This window comes from Notamacropus eugenii, chromosome 1 (assembly GCF_028372415.1).
Source record: "Notamacropus eugenii isolate mMacEug1 chromosome 1, mMacEug1.pri_v2, whole genome shotgun sequence".
Lineage (NCBI taxonomy): Eukaryota > Metazoa > Chordata > Mammalia > Diprotodontia > Macropodidae > Notamacropus > Notamacropus eugenii.
Window position 1 is genome coordinate 79432989 of NC_092872.1, and position 19378 is coordinate 79452366.

At 38.1% G+C, this 19378-nt stretch overlaps 1 protein-coding gene across 4 annotated transcripts in view; it reads right to left on the minus strand.

The window, feature by feature from the left end:
* The window catches only part of FAM221B (family with sequence similarity 221 member B), a 53205-nt gene that overhangs the window by 14579 nt on the left and 19248 nt on the right, over nucleotides 1-19378 (minus strand). For all 4 annotated transcript variants that reach the window (XM_072607132.1, XM_072607122.1, XM_072607138.1 and 1 more), the window contains exon 3: nucleotides 11395-11538. In XM_072607132.1, the coding sequence (XP_072463233.1) occupies nucleotides 11395-11538 (144 nt within the window). The remainder of the gene's footprint in view (nucleotides 1-11394; nucleotides 11539-19378) is intronic.

Genomic DNA, 19378 nt, shown 5'->3' on the forward strand with positions numbered 1-19378 from the left:
CTCAGAGTCTAACATGGCCCCCTACGGGCTAGTCCCTGGTATATAGTAGGCATTCAGTAAATGCTTGTTGATTGGTAAACTGGAGCAATATTTTGTATGGTTAGTAGTTTTCAATTCTTTTGAGAACTGTCCATTTTCTTTGTCCACTTATTGATTGGGGAATGGCTTTTGTTTTTATGCATTTGTGTTACAGACAGGTCCCATTTATGTGAATAATGAATCTCTTTGAAGTGGTAACATTATTCAAATTTGTACAACATATTTTTATTAGGTATATTTTACATAATTACAACTTGGGTTTGAATGCACAAACCACTTCAGGGGATTCATTATTGGTACCATTTAGAGCTTAACTGTAATTCCCTATGGATGTTAAATATCAAATCTTGGTCATAGATATTTGACATAGATTTTTCCCTCGATAAACTTCCCTTCTTATTCTAGTTGTATTAACTTTGTTTGTGCAAAAACTATTCAATCAAAATTTGTCTTCTAGGATTTGTTTACAAAGGAAAAGAGAATATGTAAGACATAATATAGTTGGGCAAAGTAATTTAGTGTACAAAGTCTACTGATCTCCAGGCAAGATGGTTCTAAATTTCCTATGCTCTATGAGGCTAAAAATTCCTTCAAAGCCTAGCTTAATCTTTTGTGTTCTCCTGGGTGATGGCCCCAGATAATAAGGATGTTGTTTCTCTTGAACACACCCTGTCAAATTAGGCTTTGGTCCAAAGAGACTCTCGAGACTCCAATCATGGCCACACTTCAAAACATGCAAATTAATCAGGAAATCTTGAATATTTGAAGGACCAGATTTGGCACTGGAGGAGTCAGGTTGCAATTTCAGCCCTGCTACTCATTACTCATGCTGATTTGGGCAATTTACTCTAGCTGACTTCTTAATTCCTTTCCAGCTTTAAATGTCAAATCCTATGATCTGTCAAAATGACATAAAGCTTATTAGAGCAAGACTCTTGGCTTGGGTTCTGTGAACTTTTTTTTTTTTAAAACACTTTAGTATCACTGATTCCTTTTGTCCTCCTATGTATTCTTTCTATGTATTTAAAAACTATTCTGAGAAGGGGTCCATAGGCTTATCAAACTGCTGAAAGTTCTCATGAACACAAAAAAGGCTAAGAATCTCTTCTTTAGAGGGAAAAAGAGGACCAGTAGATATAAGTGATAAAGAAATTGATTTCACTTCACCGTAAGAACTGCCCAACAGTGTTATAATGGAATAGGCCCCCTTAGTAGGTTGGAGGTCTTGTCGTTGGAAATGTTACAGAGTAGATGAATGTTTTAAGAACTGTCTCTATGTTCATTTCCACCTATGATCCTATGACTTTGCCACAAAGTTCTGGGGGCCTTAAAAGCTAGAGGTATGGCTTTGGAGAAGAATAGGAGACAGAAGAGGACTTGGATAGTTCACGGACACGACTAGTGTCAGAGTCTTGATCAAAGGGCCATATGTTGATGCTGAGGGCAATTTCTGGATGTGATAGACTAAAACCTTGAGCCTATCATCCACAAGGTGGCATGAGTACAGAATATCTCAGGGCAAGACAAATAGAAGAGATAAATTTAACCCAAGTAGGCTTTGCATGAGATAAATTAATCATAGGTTGTAAAATCCTTGCATAGTATTCGAATAGTAACTACTCTTGCCCTAATATGTAGTGACTAGATAATACTAATAGCTCCTATTTAGGTACTGCAAAGCTTTTTACATGCATTAACTTATTTGATCCTTACAACACCCTTGTGGGGGGGCTAATGATAGCTAGCATTTATATAATGTTTTAAGGTTTGCAAAGTGTCCTACAAATGTTGCCTCATTTTATCCTCATGACGATCCTGGGAGGTAGGCATTCTTGATCTTGTAGCTAGTAAGTGTCCAGGACAGAATTTGAACACAGACCTTCCTAGCTCCAAATCCAGAACTCTACCCACTATGGTAAGTTATCTTTTCAGCTGCCTTTGTCTTAGGGTAGCATAAATTAAAGAAACTTCCTATCCCCAAAGGACTGAATAGTCTTGGCATAAGATACATTTGAGACATTCACTCAAAGAATAACAAATAAGTTATGTGCTGATCTTAATTAATTAATCAATAAGCATTTATCAGGCCTTTTAAATGGGATTAGCATTTATTATATTTATTTATGGGCACATTTATTCTGTTCCAGGTACTGTGCTAAGCTGCAAAAGATAAATGTTAAACAATGCCTGCCTCAGGAAACTTACATTCTAATGGGGAGACACTATTTACAAACAAGCATAGATGATACACGCAAATCAAATTCAATTGTAGCTAAATTATACAAGTTAAGGAGAAAGCATTAGGAGATGGGGGATGAGGAAAGGTCTCTGGCAGTATCATTTGAGTTGTTCAAGGGCAACTTGTGACATATAATTGATAACCTTTACCCAGAAAGTTCCTTTCTTTACTACCATGGTCACGTTAAGTATGATGATTTTTGATTTTAGTTGGGTTTATACATGTCCCATATATATGTCCTCAGAAAATCCACAGCTCAGTCAATACAATTGGTATTAGAAGTGGTCCTTCATAACCATAATGAACATTTAAAATATCTCCAAAGGAAAAGGGGAAAAAAGGGATGAGAGGACAATTTTGGGCTGGTCACCCTACAATTAATTAGTGGTATTACATAGTTAGGACACCATTCAGATCACTCAATCTGTCCACCAGGATAAGCAATATGCCCCCTGAACTCTAAGGGGAAATGTCAGTCAAGTCAAGAACCATGACATGTATATAAAGAAGTAGCAGGCCCTTACTGATCGTTATTATAATGGAGAAAATGAGTAAGCTGCTGGAAGTAGCCCAAGAGAAACTGCAATATGTAATAGAAGGAGAATATGATGGAGGGCATTGGAGAAGGACTATGTAAACTGTTCTACAAATAGGTTCAATATTACCCATTGACAATGCTGAAGACACAGACCCAGCTGGTGAAACTCCCATCAGTTTCTCCACTCTTGATTATGGAGGACTCCTGAGTGATAGAGCTGTGACAGGTGGGGCACGTATTTGTGGTATGGGAGAAGCTATATCTATCTGCAGGTGACTTCTATCCTGCTTTCTGCAAATCACAGAGAAATAGTTTACCATGCAACTGATGAATTACTCCATCACAGAATTACATTTTGGCACTCCCTTCAAGTTTAATAGCCATATCAGAAGGTAGTCAGTACATATATATCGACTTTTTCCTATGGCTGTAGTATTTTCTATTGCTCAGCAGAGGGCACTCAGACTACAGACAGGTACCACTCCCTCTTCCTACCAGCCTAAGCTCTTCCTGGCTGCGGGCCTAGAGGTATGATCTGAGACATATTCAAAAATTTAGGTATCTGAATTTCTGTTTTGAGAACTCATGCCAGGCATATAGGGGAAACCTTTCTTATTCATCACCCACTGGCCCTATTCATAGGACTTAGATAATTTTTAATAGTCATTTGATTTATTGAAACAGTTCTGTGAATGACACAAACATTCCTTTTTGAGCCTTATGCCCTACACCCTCTCTATGTTTGGGGCATGGGGAGAAAGATAAAGGAAAAGATTTTGAACTGAAAACTCACCAAGATTGGCTTGGCAAGCACTTAGAGAAACAGAGGGAGCATGTTGGATTGGAGGCTGGCACCACCTCCTGCTTGATCTCCTATGGCTAAGGGATTTTAGAGCGATTGCCAGCCTTATTCACCTCCTCCCATCCAAGTTTGGCTTTGCTCTACAGCCCCTGCTTTTGGATCACTGCTTCTGCTATCACAGCTTTTCAGGATCCTTTCCAATTCTTGCTTTGCTTTGCCCTGGTTGGCATTTGGGTAAGGGAGAGGTCCATAGCTGCTTGATTGCCTTGTCCTACCAGTCAGTCTACTGATTTTTAGTCAGGTAGTACCCTAAGCATACAAAGAACTGGGAAACAAAGAAAGGCTATACTGAACTCAAGGATGTCACGGTCTAATGTGAGAGACAATGTTTAAATAACTATGTTTATACAAAATATAGAGTAGATGAAAGGTTATTTCAGAGAGGAAGGCACTCATAGATGGAGGGATCGGGAAAGGTCTCCTGGCAGAAGTTAAGATTTGAGCTGAGTCTCAAAGGAGGTTTAGGAAGCAAAGAGGTAAAGGTGGGGAAGGAGAGCATTCCAGGCATGGATATTGCCAGTGAAAAGTCATGGAGTTGGGAGATGGAATGTGAGAGGACTACAGGAAGGCAGGTGCTATTGGATCATAAAGACACAGAGGGGAGTAAAGTGTAAGACTAGAAATGTAGGAAGGAGCAAGCTTATGAAGGAATTAGGGTTAGAGTGGCCAACCCTAAATGCTATATATTTATTCCTTAAGGTAATAGGGAGCCTCTGGAATTTATTGAGTGATGGTGCTAGTGATATGGTCAAAGCTGTGCTTTAGGAAAATCATCAGGATAACTTGTCAGAAGATTTTTCTATCCCACTTGTATGGAAAGTCCCCATATGCTCCACTGGGGTGTCTAGTCTCTCTACTCCCAGTTGCACAGAAGGAACTTACATGGAATACTGAACCTGGGTGTAATTCTCCAGGTGAAGGCCTTAAACACAGTCCAGGGGACAAGGCCTCTCTCATATACCCATCTGTTAAGTCATATGCCTTCCAATTACTTGCGGGGCTTTATCCTACTCTTGAACCTATCTACTGTTCTCAGTCCTAAGATTTAGGGTGGGGTGAGTGATAAACCAAAGACATAGGAAAAATGGGGCAATACAGCCTTTCCTTACAGTGAGGGGGTGACCCAGTCCCATTTGCTACTTGTCCTTGTAAAGGCTCCAAGTAACTGTGGGCCCACATTTACTGAAATCCCAAGAAGATGTTGTGCAGTGCTTGGAAAAGGATGATGGTCTTGAAATATCAGGTCTTGAAAAAATGGGTCTCTAATCAGAACAAAAATAAATGAAATCAACTGTACGCAGGCAGTGGAGGGCCTTGATCACAGTATTAGCAATAGATAGAGAAGAACCATTGGGAAAATGAGGTGAACCTTTTCCTCAAGTGAACATTGGGGAGATTTGAATTCTTCACTTGGCATCTACCATGAAAGATAAAAGACTCCTCAGCAAAAGAATAGAAATAATACTCATTCATTCAGTTATTTTTTTCAGTTTTGTCTGACTTTTTATGACTCCATTTTGGATTTTCTTGGCAGAGATATTGGAGTGGTTTGCCATTTCTTTCTCCAGCTCATTTTACAGATGAGGAAATTGAGGCAAACAGGGCTAAGTGACTTGGCGAGGGTCACACAGCTAATTAATATCTGAGGTCAGATTTGAACTCAGGAGGATGAGTCTTCTTAAAACTCCAGGCCTGCTGCTCTATCCACTGCACCACCTAACTGCTGTGTAGAAAAAAAAAATGCTCAAGGACTCTCAAATGGAATTGTTAAAAGGCAGGAGTCACATCTCAGATAACAAGAAGAGTAACAGCTCTGGGAAAGCTTTTTGATCTTGTGAAAGTTAGAAAACAGAGAGCTATCCTGGAGACCAAGACTGTCAGGTGTGACTTTCCCTGGAGGAATAAATGCCTGTTCTACCTGTGGAGCGACTCATTCCCTAGAGGGGAGGGGAGCCCAGTTGGTGACAACTCAGAACAAGCTCATCTATAATGGAGGAGTCAAAAATTCACTGGAAAGAACTTAGGACTAAGCAGGAGAGAGAGCTCATTAAAAATAATGGAAAATAGAGGACTGTTTGTACCTAATAGATTTTTTTCCAAGAGTACTATTTGTGTCCAGATAGCAAGGTTTTAAAAACACAAGAAAGGATAACTGAAATGTCAGATGTGCAAGGAACAAAACTCTGGGAAGCTATGGGTCTTTCCCAGAGGGTTGTGGGTGGTGGCAAGGAGAAGGCAGGGGATAACGTCTAATGATTTTGAAGCTTCATTTCATAGATACTGGAATCCTGATATAAGTTTGGAAAAATATCTGGAATCACCCTGTTAGAACAACAAATATTAGGAACATTTATTTAAGGTACTTGTATACTCCCTTTGGAAAATGGTTATTAGAGAAGCTTTTACAATAGAATAGTAAACCTGATATGTGTTCATGTATATGTTTTATGTCTTGACACGTTTGTATATGAACTTGCTATTTAAGTGCACATGTTCACTTATTTTTTGAAGTTATTTTAGTCAGGAATTTATTGTTCCTTTATTTAGTCAGACACGAAGGACTTTCAACACTTATCAGGCTTCTGTCTGTGTGTGGGTGTGTGTTTGTGCAAGTTAATTACTTCAGTGAAAGAAAAATTTCAGAAGTCTAGACATTTGGAACTGTGGGCCCCCAAATTCTAATGAATAGATGATTTATTTCTCTGTGTCTGGACACCATAAGAGTATACATTTTAATGTAAGATTAAGGGCAGAATAGATGTTTTTTTTTGTGGTGAATTTGTGCATCACTAAATGAATAGGTCTGTGTGAATGATATGAATCCTGTTTTTAGGCATAAGGTTAGCTTGGCAAAAATCATTACAGTCCCATTTTGCTAACCATGGCTTTGGTTTTAATTGCAAAGCAGCAGCCAGTCTGTGTTCTCTATATCAATGAATTCACAGGTCCGATCCCTTCCTTTCCTCCCTGCACCCCTGATTTTTTTGTGCTAATTATAATCATGGGAGCAATATTGGGTTTTTAATTATAAGTTTCATCATTGTTTGGAACTTAGATCTGTATTTGTAGTATACTGCAGTTATATGGAATTTCATGTTTCTTTCATTAGGTCGTTGGATACCATGGACTATTAAATAAACGATGAGTGTCCATCAGGGATTTGGTAGAAGTGATTCCTGCATGTGATAGGAGGTTGAACAAGAACAATGTCTTCTAGATCCTCTCTAGCTTTAAAATTCTATGATACGGCAAGATTTAGCATCAAAAGATCCAGTTTGGGTATGTGGGCACAGGTGGCAGTAGAGTACAAGTATAAGGGTAAGATATCATTTCCAGAGCCCAGAACTTGAAAGAATGATGAGAGTCCAGTTAAGGAGTCACATGGTTTAGCTGGTTAATAGAAATAATTATAAGTCACTCATTAAGGTCAAACTGTTTGGTTATTATGTATATGAAAATGTTATCAGTATTCTTAAAACTGTCATCAGTATCAAGGTAGCTTGAAAGAAAGGTTGGGGTTGAGTTGTATATGATGGGAGTGATTCTAAAAAACAAAATTGGGTAGGAAAAGGTAAAAGAGAGCAATTATAATATGAAAATGGGATATAAAAGGAAGAACTAATACAGAGAAAGCAAGTGGGGGTGGAGGGCTAGTAATGTTGGAATCTTACTCTCTTCTGGGTTGAAGAGGAAACGTGTACATCTGGAAGGGTGTAGAAATTTTTTGAACGTGTAGAGAGGTGAGAAAACTGGGGGAAGAGTGGGGGAAGGACTTTTAGAGGGGTGTATGGGTTGGGATTTAGGAGGATAGAGGGAGAAGATGGGGGGACTTTTGGATGAGTGTGTGGATTGAGATGGGGGTGGTGACTTGGAAGGGTGGGGAAGTGGGGTAGAAGGGAGAAGGAAGAAGATAAGGTAACAGGGGTAGGGTAAAAAGAGAGATTAAGAAAGAAATAAGATGGAGGGAAATTCACAAATTGTAGTTAGAACATTAAATGTGAATGAGATGTTTATAGCAGTTCTCTTTGTGATGGCAAAGAATTGGAAACTGCAGGAATCTCCATCAGCTGGGGAATACCTGAACAAGTTGTGATGGAATACTGCTGTGCTATAAGAAACGATGAACTCGATGATCTTAGAAAGGCATGGAAAGACTTCCATGAAGCTATGAAGAGAACACTGCAGTAGCAATATTGTTTGAAGAGTGACTTTGAGTGATTAGGCCATTTGACTATTATAAATAAACAAATTAAAAAATAAAGGACATATGAAGAGAGATGCTACCTGCATCCAGAGAAAGAATTGATAAATATAAGTATGTATAGAATAACATATATACACATATGCCTATTTGTGTCTAATGGGGCACACATTTAAGGTGAATCTCTGGGGCGAGGGGAGGGAGGGAAGAAAAAAAGGAAAAAAATGTATGTGATAACTTTGCTGTATATTTGGAGGGATAGCCAATTGTACATGGAAGATCTGCAGTTTCATGTGAAATCATCTTTTTTATTGTACTGTGCTATGGAAATACTTTTGTTCCCGTAATGGAAAATAGAATAAATTTTTAAAAAACTAAAAAAAAAGAAAAAGAGAACTATGAAATCTAGTTACGACCATGAATCCTAGGAAATAGGTTGTCTGCCTTCTCACCTGGTTTTAAGTGTCCTTCCTAGTGTCTGTGCACGACTAGTAGGAATGTGCGGCTTTCTAGTTTTATGCAGAGTTCTGCAAGAGTTTTTGGTTGGTAATTGAAATATAGGCAGAAGACTAAGTGTTTTCCTTCCCCTGTCATTTGTAATATCTGGCCTGAACCAGCTGGTAGACCTTTACCCTTCACATCATATTACAACACGTATGTAAAGTCTGAATAAAGGGAAGGAATGCTGGAGTAGACTCCATAGACATATGGTGCATCTGTAACCACACTGATTAGTGATAAAGACATGATCCTGGAGAGATGGGCTGAGCACTTCCATAGTGTTCTGAACAGATCATGATCAATCAATGCTGAGGCCACTGACCGTTTACCTCAGGTTGAAGTCAATCCCTCCTTAGCTGAATTTCCAACTGAAGAAAAGGCTTTGAGGGCCATTAGGCTCCTTTCATGTGGCAAAGAACCTGGTGTTGATTCTATTTCAGCTGAGATTTACAAGGTGTGTATGTGTATGTGTGTGTGTGGGTCCACTGCTCATACAAAAGCTGACTGAAATTTCCTGGATTATATGGCAAGAGGAGACTACCCCCAGGAGTTCAAGGATGTCTCCATTGTCCATCTCTAGAAAGGTAAGGGAAATAGATTGTCCTGTGACAATCAGAGAGGGGTCTCTCAGAGTCTTCCTTAATAGGCTGATCGTTCACCTGGAAGTTGGTCATCTACCTGAAAGCCAGTGTGGCTTCAGAAAGGGCTGAGGAATGGTTGATATGATGTTTGCTGCCCATCTACTCTAGGAGAAATGCCAGGAGCAGAACAGAGATCTGTATATAACATTTGTAGATCTGACCAAGGCCTTTGATACTGTCAGTCTCATGATGGCATGCTTGCCTGGGTTTTGCATGATGGACAATACTCTCATGCCTTCCCAGTCACCACTGGAGTGAAACAGGGCTGTGTGCTTGCTCCCACGCTTTTTAGCATGATGTTTTCAGCTATGTTTTCAAAATACCTTCCAAGAGAACTAACATGGCATCAAGGTCAGCTACCGCACTGATGGTAAATTCTTCAACTTGAAAAGGCTATAAGCCAAGACCAAAGTGGAGGGAGTGTTTGTGAATGATTTTTTCTGTTTGTTTGCAGAAGATTGTGTACTCAATGTGGCCTCTGAAGCTGAACTACACCAAAGTATAGATCAGTTTGCTGTTGCTTGTGCTAATTTTGGCTTAACAATTAACACCAAGAAAACACAGGTGCTCCATCAGCCAGAACCACATCATCCATATGTGGAACCATCAGTTACAGCAAATGGAGTTTTGAATACTGTGAATGAGTTCACTTACCTTGGCACTATGCTTTCTAGGGATGTACAAATTGATAATGAGGTTGATGCATGCATTGCCGGAGCTACTTCAGTGTTTGGGAGGCTCCAAAGGAAAGTTTGGGAGAGAAGAGGTATTAGATTGACTACTAAACTGAAGGTCTACAGAGCCATTGTGCTGACCTCATTGTTATATGCTTGTGAAACCTGGACAGTCTACCAGTGCCATGCCAGGAAACTGAATCGCTTCCATTTGAACTGCCTTAGGAAGATTCTGAAGATCACTTGGCAGGATAAGGTACCAGACACTGAGATCCTTTCTTGAACTAAACTGCCAGCATCCAAACTATGCTACAGAGAACACAACTCCTATGGGTTGGTTATGCTGTTCAAATGTCAAATGATTGCTTACCAAAAAGACTGTTTTATGGAGAACTCACACAGGGCAAGGGCTCACCTCGTGGTCAGAAAAGGTGACACAAGGACACTCTCAAGGTCACACTCTTAAGAACTTCGGAACTGTGTGAGATGGGAGATATCAGTATAGGATTATTAATAGTGCCTACTATGTGCCAGGAATTGCACTTGGCACTCTGTTACTGGCATGCTCTCATCAAAGAAGGTGTTGTGCTCTATGAGAAAAGCAGAACTGAAGTAGCTCAAAACAAATGTGAGATGTGCAAATTTAGGGAATCCACCCTAAATATTCACATGGACTATTTGTGCCCAACCTGTGGTAGAGCCTTCTGAGTTCATATTAGTCTGATTCTCCACAGTTGGACATGCTGTGACTTGATTCTAACATAGTGAGGTAGTTTTGGTCCTCTTTGAGATCAAAGGACAACCACCATCATGGAACCTCCATAGAATTAAAAATGTGGCCTTCCCACATGATGCAGAGAACCAAGCATTCTTGGGGACAGTTGAGAATAATTATTCATTTTCATGGGGATTCAACCTAACAGATATGAGTTAGATCCTTTTAAGAACCTGAAAATATTCCCAAGAGACTCCTATGTTGGCCTAGGACTGAGATGACAAAAGATCTCAAAGATAATTCCCCTAGATAATTCTTTGGGGGTCCTAAGCTGCCTTGGCCTAAAGTTCTCTCTGATCTAGGAATCATAACTTTCAGTTCCTGGGTCAAATCATGACTTGCTGTTTCTGGCAGCTCTGACGCTTGCCCACACCACGGGTCCTTCTTGTATCTTGACTAACCTCCATGCTAGCTGCCTTCTTTGACTTGTGCTTAGGCTAGACTTGACTATCACATATGACTATGACTGGTCCCCAAAAGGACAACTACATGCAGCCTACCTGAATTTGTACAGGAGAGTTTAGATTTACAGGTAGATTTACAAGGTGAATATTGTTTACAGCAATAGAGTGCCAAGTACAGTGCCTGGCACATAGTGGGTACTTTTAATAAATGATGACTGATTTATATAAATTCATGTTGCTCTATAGACAGTCTTATGGAATTGAGTCTCCAGATATTTCAGGACCAGCTCTGTTTTTCTTGTAACTGAGTGGTCATGTTGATCTTTCCCCTCCTTCCCTCTTGCCTTACCTGTATGGTCCTCAGGTCCTCTTCATCTACGTAAATGGTTCTTGGGTTCCTAAGCTTCATCTGTGTGTGTGTGTGGCACTAAGGTTTCTCTCCCTGAATGGGCCTTAGTTTCCCCAGTCAGTCTTATCTGTCCTGATCCCCTTATTCCCTCTTCCCACTGCCGAGGCTTACCTGACTGGATGGCTTTCAATGCGACATCCTTCTCCCACTGGAAAAGCTGCTTTACACGACTTCCGAACTTCTCTCTGTGCATAGCCTTGGCGACTGCTATCACCTCTGGTTTGTCGGCTGGGGGGACGGGGCGCAATGCATAACCTGTGGGGAGTGGGCCACGTAACCTGGGGAGCCCTGTAAGCTGGGGGAAAGGATGTTCATGGAACCTGAGGGAAGAGAGACATGTAAGTACTCTGGGAGAGGATAGAGAACAAATAACCTGGGGCTTTGGCTCTAGGTCACTAGAAGAAAGGACGATCGTGTGGCCTGGAGGAAAGAGGATTTTGTGTTGTAGAGGAAGGGCAATAACATACCAAGAGAGGCATTGTGGAAGGAGCAAAAAACTTAGGGTCAGGAGAAATGTGTTTGAATGTTGACATTTCCTAACCTTGGGTAAGCCAGTTGACTTTTTGAGATTCAATTTCTTCATCTGTAAAATAGGGTTAATAATATATTGCCTACCTCATGTGAGGAAAGGACTTTGCTCAGGTGCCATTTAAAATTATTATTATGATAGTGAGGAGGTATATGATAAAATATCCTTCTTTTCCACAGTCAGTGAGAGTTTACTTTTATTTTTAAAATCCTTGTAAGCTAAACATGAAATATTGTAGACGTTATAAATAACTTCTGAATAAGGAACCTCAATATCATTGACACTTTCAATAAGCTCTTTGCTTTTCTTTTCGGTCTTTAGAAAATTTGTTCGATACAGTTATCTCTTCTACATTTTGACTTTTCCCATTATGGTTTTGTTATATTGTGGATTGGCACAAGAAATTAAATGGGAGTTTTTTGGGAGTTTTACAGAAGCTGCAGACAATAGATCAAGGCCAGCAGATAACACAGAAAAAGTTTAAAAACTCAGAAATTACACACACACACACATACACATATATAAACACACACACACATATATATACATATATTATTGTATAACAGCCATCCAAATTTTACAATTAGGTATTATAAACACCCCATAAAATAAAATTGAAAATTCAGACCTTCTCTGGTACAAAGGGAGAGCCAAAAATTTTTACATGCAGTTTCCAGATTACAGGGACACTGTGCCCCTAACCACTGTGATATGGGAAGGGATAATTGTATTATTGGTGGCTACTCATTGATAATTCAGGTAACCAAACAATAACGACAAAGTGAGAGGTATTTCAACATTAACACCTTCAATTCTAAACTTTTGTTGGATTTGAGATTTTCCAGAGGATATATTTGTGAATTGTTTTAATTGGTGCTTTGTATTATGTATTCAGAAATTTTGGGCTGTTTTCTTGGATTTTTTTCTTGCATTATGGTGTTTAGGGTTTGTTTTATTTTTAATCATATTATTCTGGGAGACTTAAGATCCTTAAGTTGTCTCTTTGCATCCCCTTTTAAGGTCAATGGATTTTGCTTATGTAGGGATCATGTTTTTTTGGACATTCTTTTTTCCTTCCAGATGCATGTTTGTATTCCCAATCACTTAATTGTTCTCTCCTTTGCTCCTTTGGAGAGACTTGCCACTGTGGATTCAAGTCTTTCTATTCTGTCAATTATTTCTGCTGTGCAGGGCATGAATCCTGCAATTTGCTCACTTTTATCTTCTTGTTTTAAGATTCTGATTTTCCTCCTGAACCCTTTGGGAACATCCTGCTGCAGTTCCTGGCTCTCTGGGGAATTCACTGGATTTTTTGTGTTATCAGGTGTTAGTTCAATTTCCTTTGTTTTGCAAGTTATTTGGAGATGTTTGTAATCTTTAAGATGTTTTGGTGAACATCTTCCCTTTTATTTTAATATCTCTCCTATAGATTACTTGCTTGTCTTCTAGGTTTCTTCTTCCTAAGATCTTTGGCAATTTTAGTTTTTTTCTTATGTTTTCTTATTCCTAATTTTCTGACTCCTTCCCCTATGACAGTGGTCTTCTAGGGGCTGGACTTCAAAATCATCTCCCTTGCTAGTTTTTACTCATCTCAGGTCCTGCCCTAAGAAGATTTGGTGAGGATAGAACAGAACTGGTCCTAAACAGATGCCAGGTCCTTTATTTTAGTCCAGGTACAGCCCCATATGCATGCTTGCTAGTGTCCTCCCCTAGCTCATTTTTTTCTTTAGTTCTCTGATTGGGCACTGCTACCCTAGAGAGAGCATACTCCTACTTTCCTGTGCCTCTCTCTCCCTTCTCTGAAAAAGGGTGGTCAGAACTGGGTTCTCCTAGTTGTTGCTACAGAAGGGTGATAAGGGCAGGGACAAAATTTCCTGGCAGAGACTGAATAAGCAGGAGGGAAATTGCTCAGTGGATTGGATTTCAAAGCACAAACTGGTAGTTTGTATTGTGCATCAATTAGGGAAAGGCTTTAATTTTTATGATGACTCAGTTCCCTATATATTTAAGAAATGAGGCCTTTATCAAAGAAATCTGCAATAAACATTTTTGATATTACTTCATTGTTTGTGGTAGCTTTTTAGCAAAATGTAGTTTCCCTTCTTATCTTTTTTAATTGGGTCTATTTTTTGCTTTTGCTTTGTCTGAGATCAGGATCGTCACATCCAACCCTCTTCACTTCAGCTAAGGCATTACATATTCTACTCCAGCCATTGATTTTAACTCTGTGTGTGTCTTTCTATCCCAATTATGTCTCTTGTACACAACTTTTTGTTGGATTTTGGTTTCCAATCTATTCTGCTATTGGTTTATGTTCCATGGGTCAACTCATCCCATTCCCATTTATGATCAACAACTGTGCATTTCTCCCCATCCCATTTTCCTCTGTTTATCCTTCTCTCTCTTTTTAATCTTGTCCCTCCTCAAAAGTGTCTCTTGCTTCTGACCGCTGCCTCCCCCAGTCTGCCCTCCTCCTTTTCATCATCCCATCCAGTATCTCTTTTCCCCTTCCCCTCATATCTATCTAATGGTAAGATAGATTTCTATATCCAGCTGAGTGTGTATATATATATATTCTTTCCTCTTTGAACCACTTTTAATGAGAGTGAGGTTCAATCATTACCCATGACCTTTTCCTATTTTATCCTCCACTATAAAAGCTCTTCTTTATGTACCTCTTTTGTGCATGAAAATTTGCCCCATTCTATCTTTCCTTTTTCCCTTCTTCCTGTGCACCCCTCTTTCTTCACCCCTATATTCTTTTTTGGAGATCATCCCAACATAACTAAATCAAACCCATGCTCTTTGTCTATGCAAATTCCTTCTAATTTCCCTAATAATGATAAAGTTCTGAGGAGTTGCATCATCTTCTCATATAGGAATGTCCCTTATGATTACTCCTTCATGTTGAGCTTTTCATGCTTCTCTTGAGTCTTCTGTTTGAATGTCAAATTTTCTATTCAGCTCTGATCTTTTCATCAGTAATGCTTGAAAATCTTCAATTTCATTAAATATCCATTTTCTTCTGAAAAATCATATTCAATTTTTCTGGGAAGATGATTCATCATTTTAATCCTAACTCTTATGCCCTCCAGAATATCATATTCTAAACCTTCTGACCCTTTTACATGAAAGCTACTAAATTTTGTGTGATCCTGACTGTGGTGGGACAAAATTTAAATTGTTTCTTTCTGGCTGCTTGCGATATTTTCTCCTTGACCTGGGAGCTCTGGAATTTAGCCATGATATTCCTTTTTATTTGGGGATCTCTTTCAGTACATGATTTGTGAATTCTTTCTGGATCTAACATTTGAGGGCATTTTTCAATGATATTTTTTGAAAGATAATATCTAGGCTCTTCTTTTGATCATGGCTTTCAGGTAGTCCAATAATTCCTAAATTCTCTCTCCTTGGTCTATTTTCAGGCCAGGTATTCTTTGAAAGAGATATTTCACATTTTATTCTATTTTTTTATCCTTTTGACTTTATTTGATTGTTTCTTGAAGTTTCATGGAGTCTTTAGCTTCCACTTGTCCAACTCTAAGGAATTACTTTCTTCGTTGAGATTTTGTGTTTCTTTTTCCATTTGGTCATTTTACTTTTTCTTTCTTCAGTGAATTTTTGTAGCTTATTTTCCATTTGGACTATTCTACTTTTAAATTAGTTCTTTCCTTCAGTGAATTTTTTTTGCCTCTTTTATCATTTGGCCTATTTTGTTTTTTAAGATGCTATTTTCTTCAGTATTTTTGTGCTTAAAATAAATGGCTGGAGTAGAATATGTAATGCTTTAGCTGAAGTGAAGGGGTTGGGTGTAGTGATCCTGATCTCAGACAAAGCAAAAGCAAAAAATAGACCCAATTAAAAGAGATTAGAAGGGAAACTACATTTTGCTAAAAGGTACCATAAACAATGAAGTAATATCAAAAATATTTATTGCAAATTTCTCTGATAAAGACCTCATTTCTTAAATATATAGGGAACTGAGTCATCATAAAAATTAGAGACTTTCCCTAATTGATAAATGGTCAATGGATATGAACAGTTTTCAGAGAAAGAAATCAAAGGCGTTTTATAGTCATATGAAAAAATGCTCCAAATCTCTACTAGAGAAATGCAAATAAAAGCCACATGTACAAGAAATGTAAAATGCTGGAGAGGATGAGAGAAAATAGGTTCATTAATGAATAGTGGGTGAAGTAGTAAACTAGTCCAACCATTTTGGAGGACAATCTGGAGCTATGCCCGAAGAGCTATAAAACTGGGCCTACCCTTTGATCCAGACTAGGTCTGTATCCCAAAGAGATCAAAGAAAGAGAAAAAGGATGTTTATGTACAAAAATATCTATAGTAGCTATTTTTGTTATGGCAAAGAATTGGAAATTGATGGGATATCCATCATTTGGGGAATGGCTGAAGCAGTTGTGACATATAATTGTAATAGAGTGCTATTGTGCTCTAAGAAATGACAGGAAAAGAAGGGCACAACCAAGATGGTAGAATAAAGGCAGGAACTTGCTTGAGATCTTCTAAATTCTTCTCCAAACAACATTAAAATAACACCTGAAAATGAATTCTGAAGAGACAGAACCAACAAACGGACAGGGTGAAACAATTTTCCAGCTCAAAATAGTTTAGAATGTTAGCAGGAAAAGTCTGAAGGAAAGGGGTGAGAATGAAGGCCCAAAGCCATTTCAGGCTGCATTAGAAATCCAGCTGCAAGTTATGGCAGTGATTATAGCTTCTGGAACTCTCAGCTCACAGATAATAGGAGGGCTGGAAAATTGATCAGAAAAAGATTATAGGAAACCCTTTGCTGGCACTGGGATAGGGACTCTATGGCATTGTCTGTATTAGGTTCCAGGTTACAATTCTAAGGTGAGTAGGAGCAGGGACTCTGCTCACTCTGCTCAGGGCAGAAAAGAGTGTGTTATTCCTCTTTACTCACTTTCTATTCCAATTAAATTGATCTGCCCACCAATACTCAGCTTTCTGTCCTTCATACAGGCCTGGAGCATATTTCCTCTAGGCTCTGCTGAATAGGATCTTTAACTTCATTCAAAACTTAGGTCAGGTGTCATTTCACTTACAGACCAGAGCACAAGACAAGAGACCAGTGATCACACCTCTCCTTAGACAATATCACCTTGGAAGAACTGAAAACTTACAGACCCTCCAGAACTAGCTCTGAAAATAACAGCATGAAAAACATGCTCCTTCCACTTCAGGAGCAGAGTCCAACTTTACTGTAAAGTTAAAATTCAAGTAATAGACTGGAAAAATGAACAAACAACAAAAGAAGGATCTGACCATAAAAATGGTGACAGCAAAGATCAAAACTCAGAAGAAAATGAAATAAAAGCAGCTATATGCAAAGCCTCAAAAAAAAAATGTGAATTTGTTCCAGGCCCTTGAAGAGTTCTAAAAGGATTTTAAAAATCAAATAAGAGAGGTAGAGGAAAAATTCAGAAGAAATGAGAATGATGCAAGAAAATCATGAAAAAATTAGTGAAAAGCTTGGTAGAGGAGGCACAAAAAATACTGAAGAAAATAATCCCTCAAAAACAGAATAGACCAAATGATCAAAGAAATTCACTGAAGGAAAGAACTCCTTAAAAAAGCAGAAATGGCCAAATGGAAAAGGATGTACAAAAATTTACTGAAACAAAGAATTCTTTAAAAAGTAAACTAGTCAAATGTCAAAAAGGTATAAAAGCTCACTGAATAAAATAATCTCTTAAAAATTAGAATTGGATAAGTGGAAGATTCCATGAGACATCAAGAAACAATAAAACAAAATCAAAAGCATGAAAAAAAAATTGAAGAAAATGTGAAATATCTCGTTAGAAAAACAACTGACCTGCAAAGTAGATCAAGGAGAAATAATTTAAGAATTATTGGACTACCTGAAAGCCATGATCAATAAAAAGAGCATACACATCATCTTTCAAGAAATTATCAAGGAAAACTGCCCTGATATCCAAAGCTACAGGGTAAAATAGAAATTAAAAGACTCCACTGATCACCTATTGAAAGACATCCCAAAGGGAAAACCTTCTAGGAATATCATGGCCGAATTTCAGAGCTCCTAGGTCAAGGAGAAAATATTTTGAGCAGCCAGAAAGAAACACTTGCAATATCTTGCCACCACAGTCAGGATCACACAAGATTTACCAGCTTTCATGTTAAAGGATCAGAGGACTTAGAATATGATATTCTGGAGGGCATAAGAGCTAAAATTACAACCAAGAGACCCAGCAAAATGAAATATAATTTTTTCTTTTTTTATTATTAAAACTTACATGCACAATAAGAAAAAGAAACATATAAATTCAAATGCAAAATAAAAGATTTGCATACCAGAATGTAAGAGAGGATTCAAAATATGTAGCAATAAATGTGCATTTCAAGAAAGCCTATAATAATAAATACTGTGCATTGTGTTGAGAACTGTCCATTTTTTCTTTGTTTCCTTCTAAATTTTCTTTTGTTCTTTGCTGTGCACTTTTTACTTTGCTATTCCCTCCCCTTACCTTCCAGCCAAAGTCTACAATTAAGCAGAGATATATTTACATATAGATATAGAAATGTACATACACATATACAGATATACATTAGTATAGATATATACTTTCCCTAACAAATTTTACTTCTGATCTTTGCATTTATATTTATGCATATCTCTTATTTCTATATATATAAATCTTTGGGAGAAAAATGGATATTTAATGAAATTGAGGTGTTTCAAGAATTCCTGGTGAAAAGACCAGAGCTGAATAGAACATTTGACCTTCAAACAGAAGACTTAAGAGTAACTGTGACCAAAAAAGTTAAATTGTTTACATTCTTATATGAGAAGATGATACAAGTAAGAAATTTAGCATTATTAGGGAAGTTAGAAGGAATGTCCATAGACGAAGTACACAAATATGACTTGACTATGATGGGATGATATCTTCCCCCCTCTAATAAAATAAAATTAAGGCATGAGAAAAAGGGATGCATTGGGTGGAGAGGGAAGGAAGAGGTAGAATGGGGTAAATAATCCCACGTAAAAGAGGTTTATAGTGGAGGGGGAAATGAATGTAGTGGCAAGAATTGTTTGAACTGAACTCATTTGATTTGGCTCAAAGAGAGAACATATATACTCAGTAGGGTGTCAAAATCTATCTTACATTGATGGACTCTGAATGCAGATTGAAGCATACTATTTTTCACTTTATTTTTTCATGTTTTTTTATGTGTGTCTTCTTTTACAAAATGACTAATATGGAAATATGTTTTGCATTATTTCACCTGTATAACATGTATCCTATATCATAGTGCTCAGTGTCTCAAGGATTGGGGAGAACAGGAAGGAAGGAAGAGAATTTGGAATTTTAAAAAATTAATATTAAAAATTGTTTTTATATGTAATTGAAAAAATAAAATATTATAAAAAAAATAAAGAACAACATTTAAAAAAAAATCTATCTTACCCTACATGGAGGTAGGAGGAGAAGGGAATAAGAGAAGACGGCTGATAGAAAGGAGGGCAGATTGAGGTGGTGGTAGTCGGAAACAAAACAG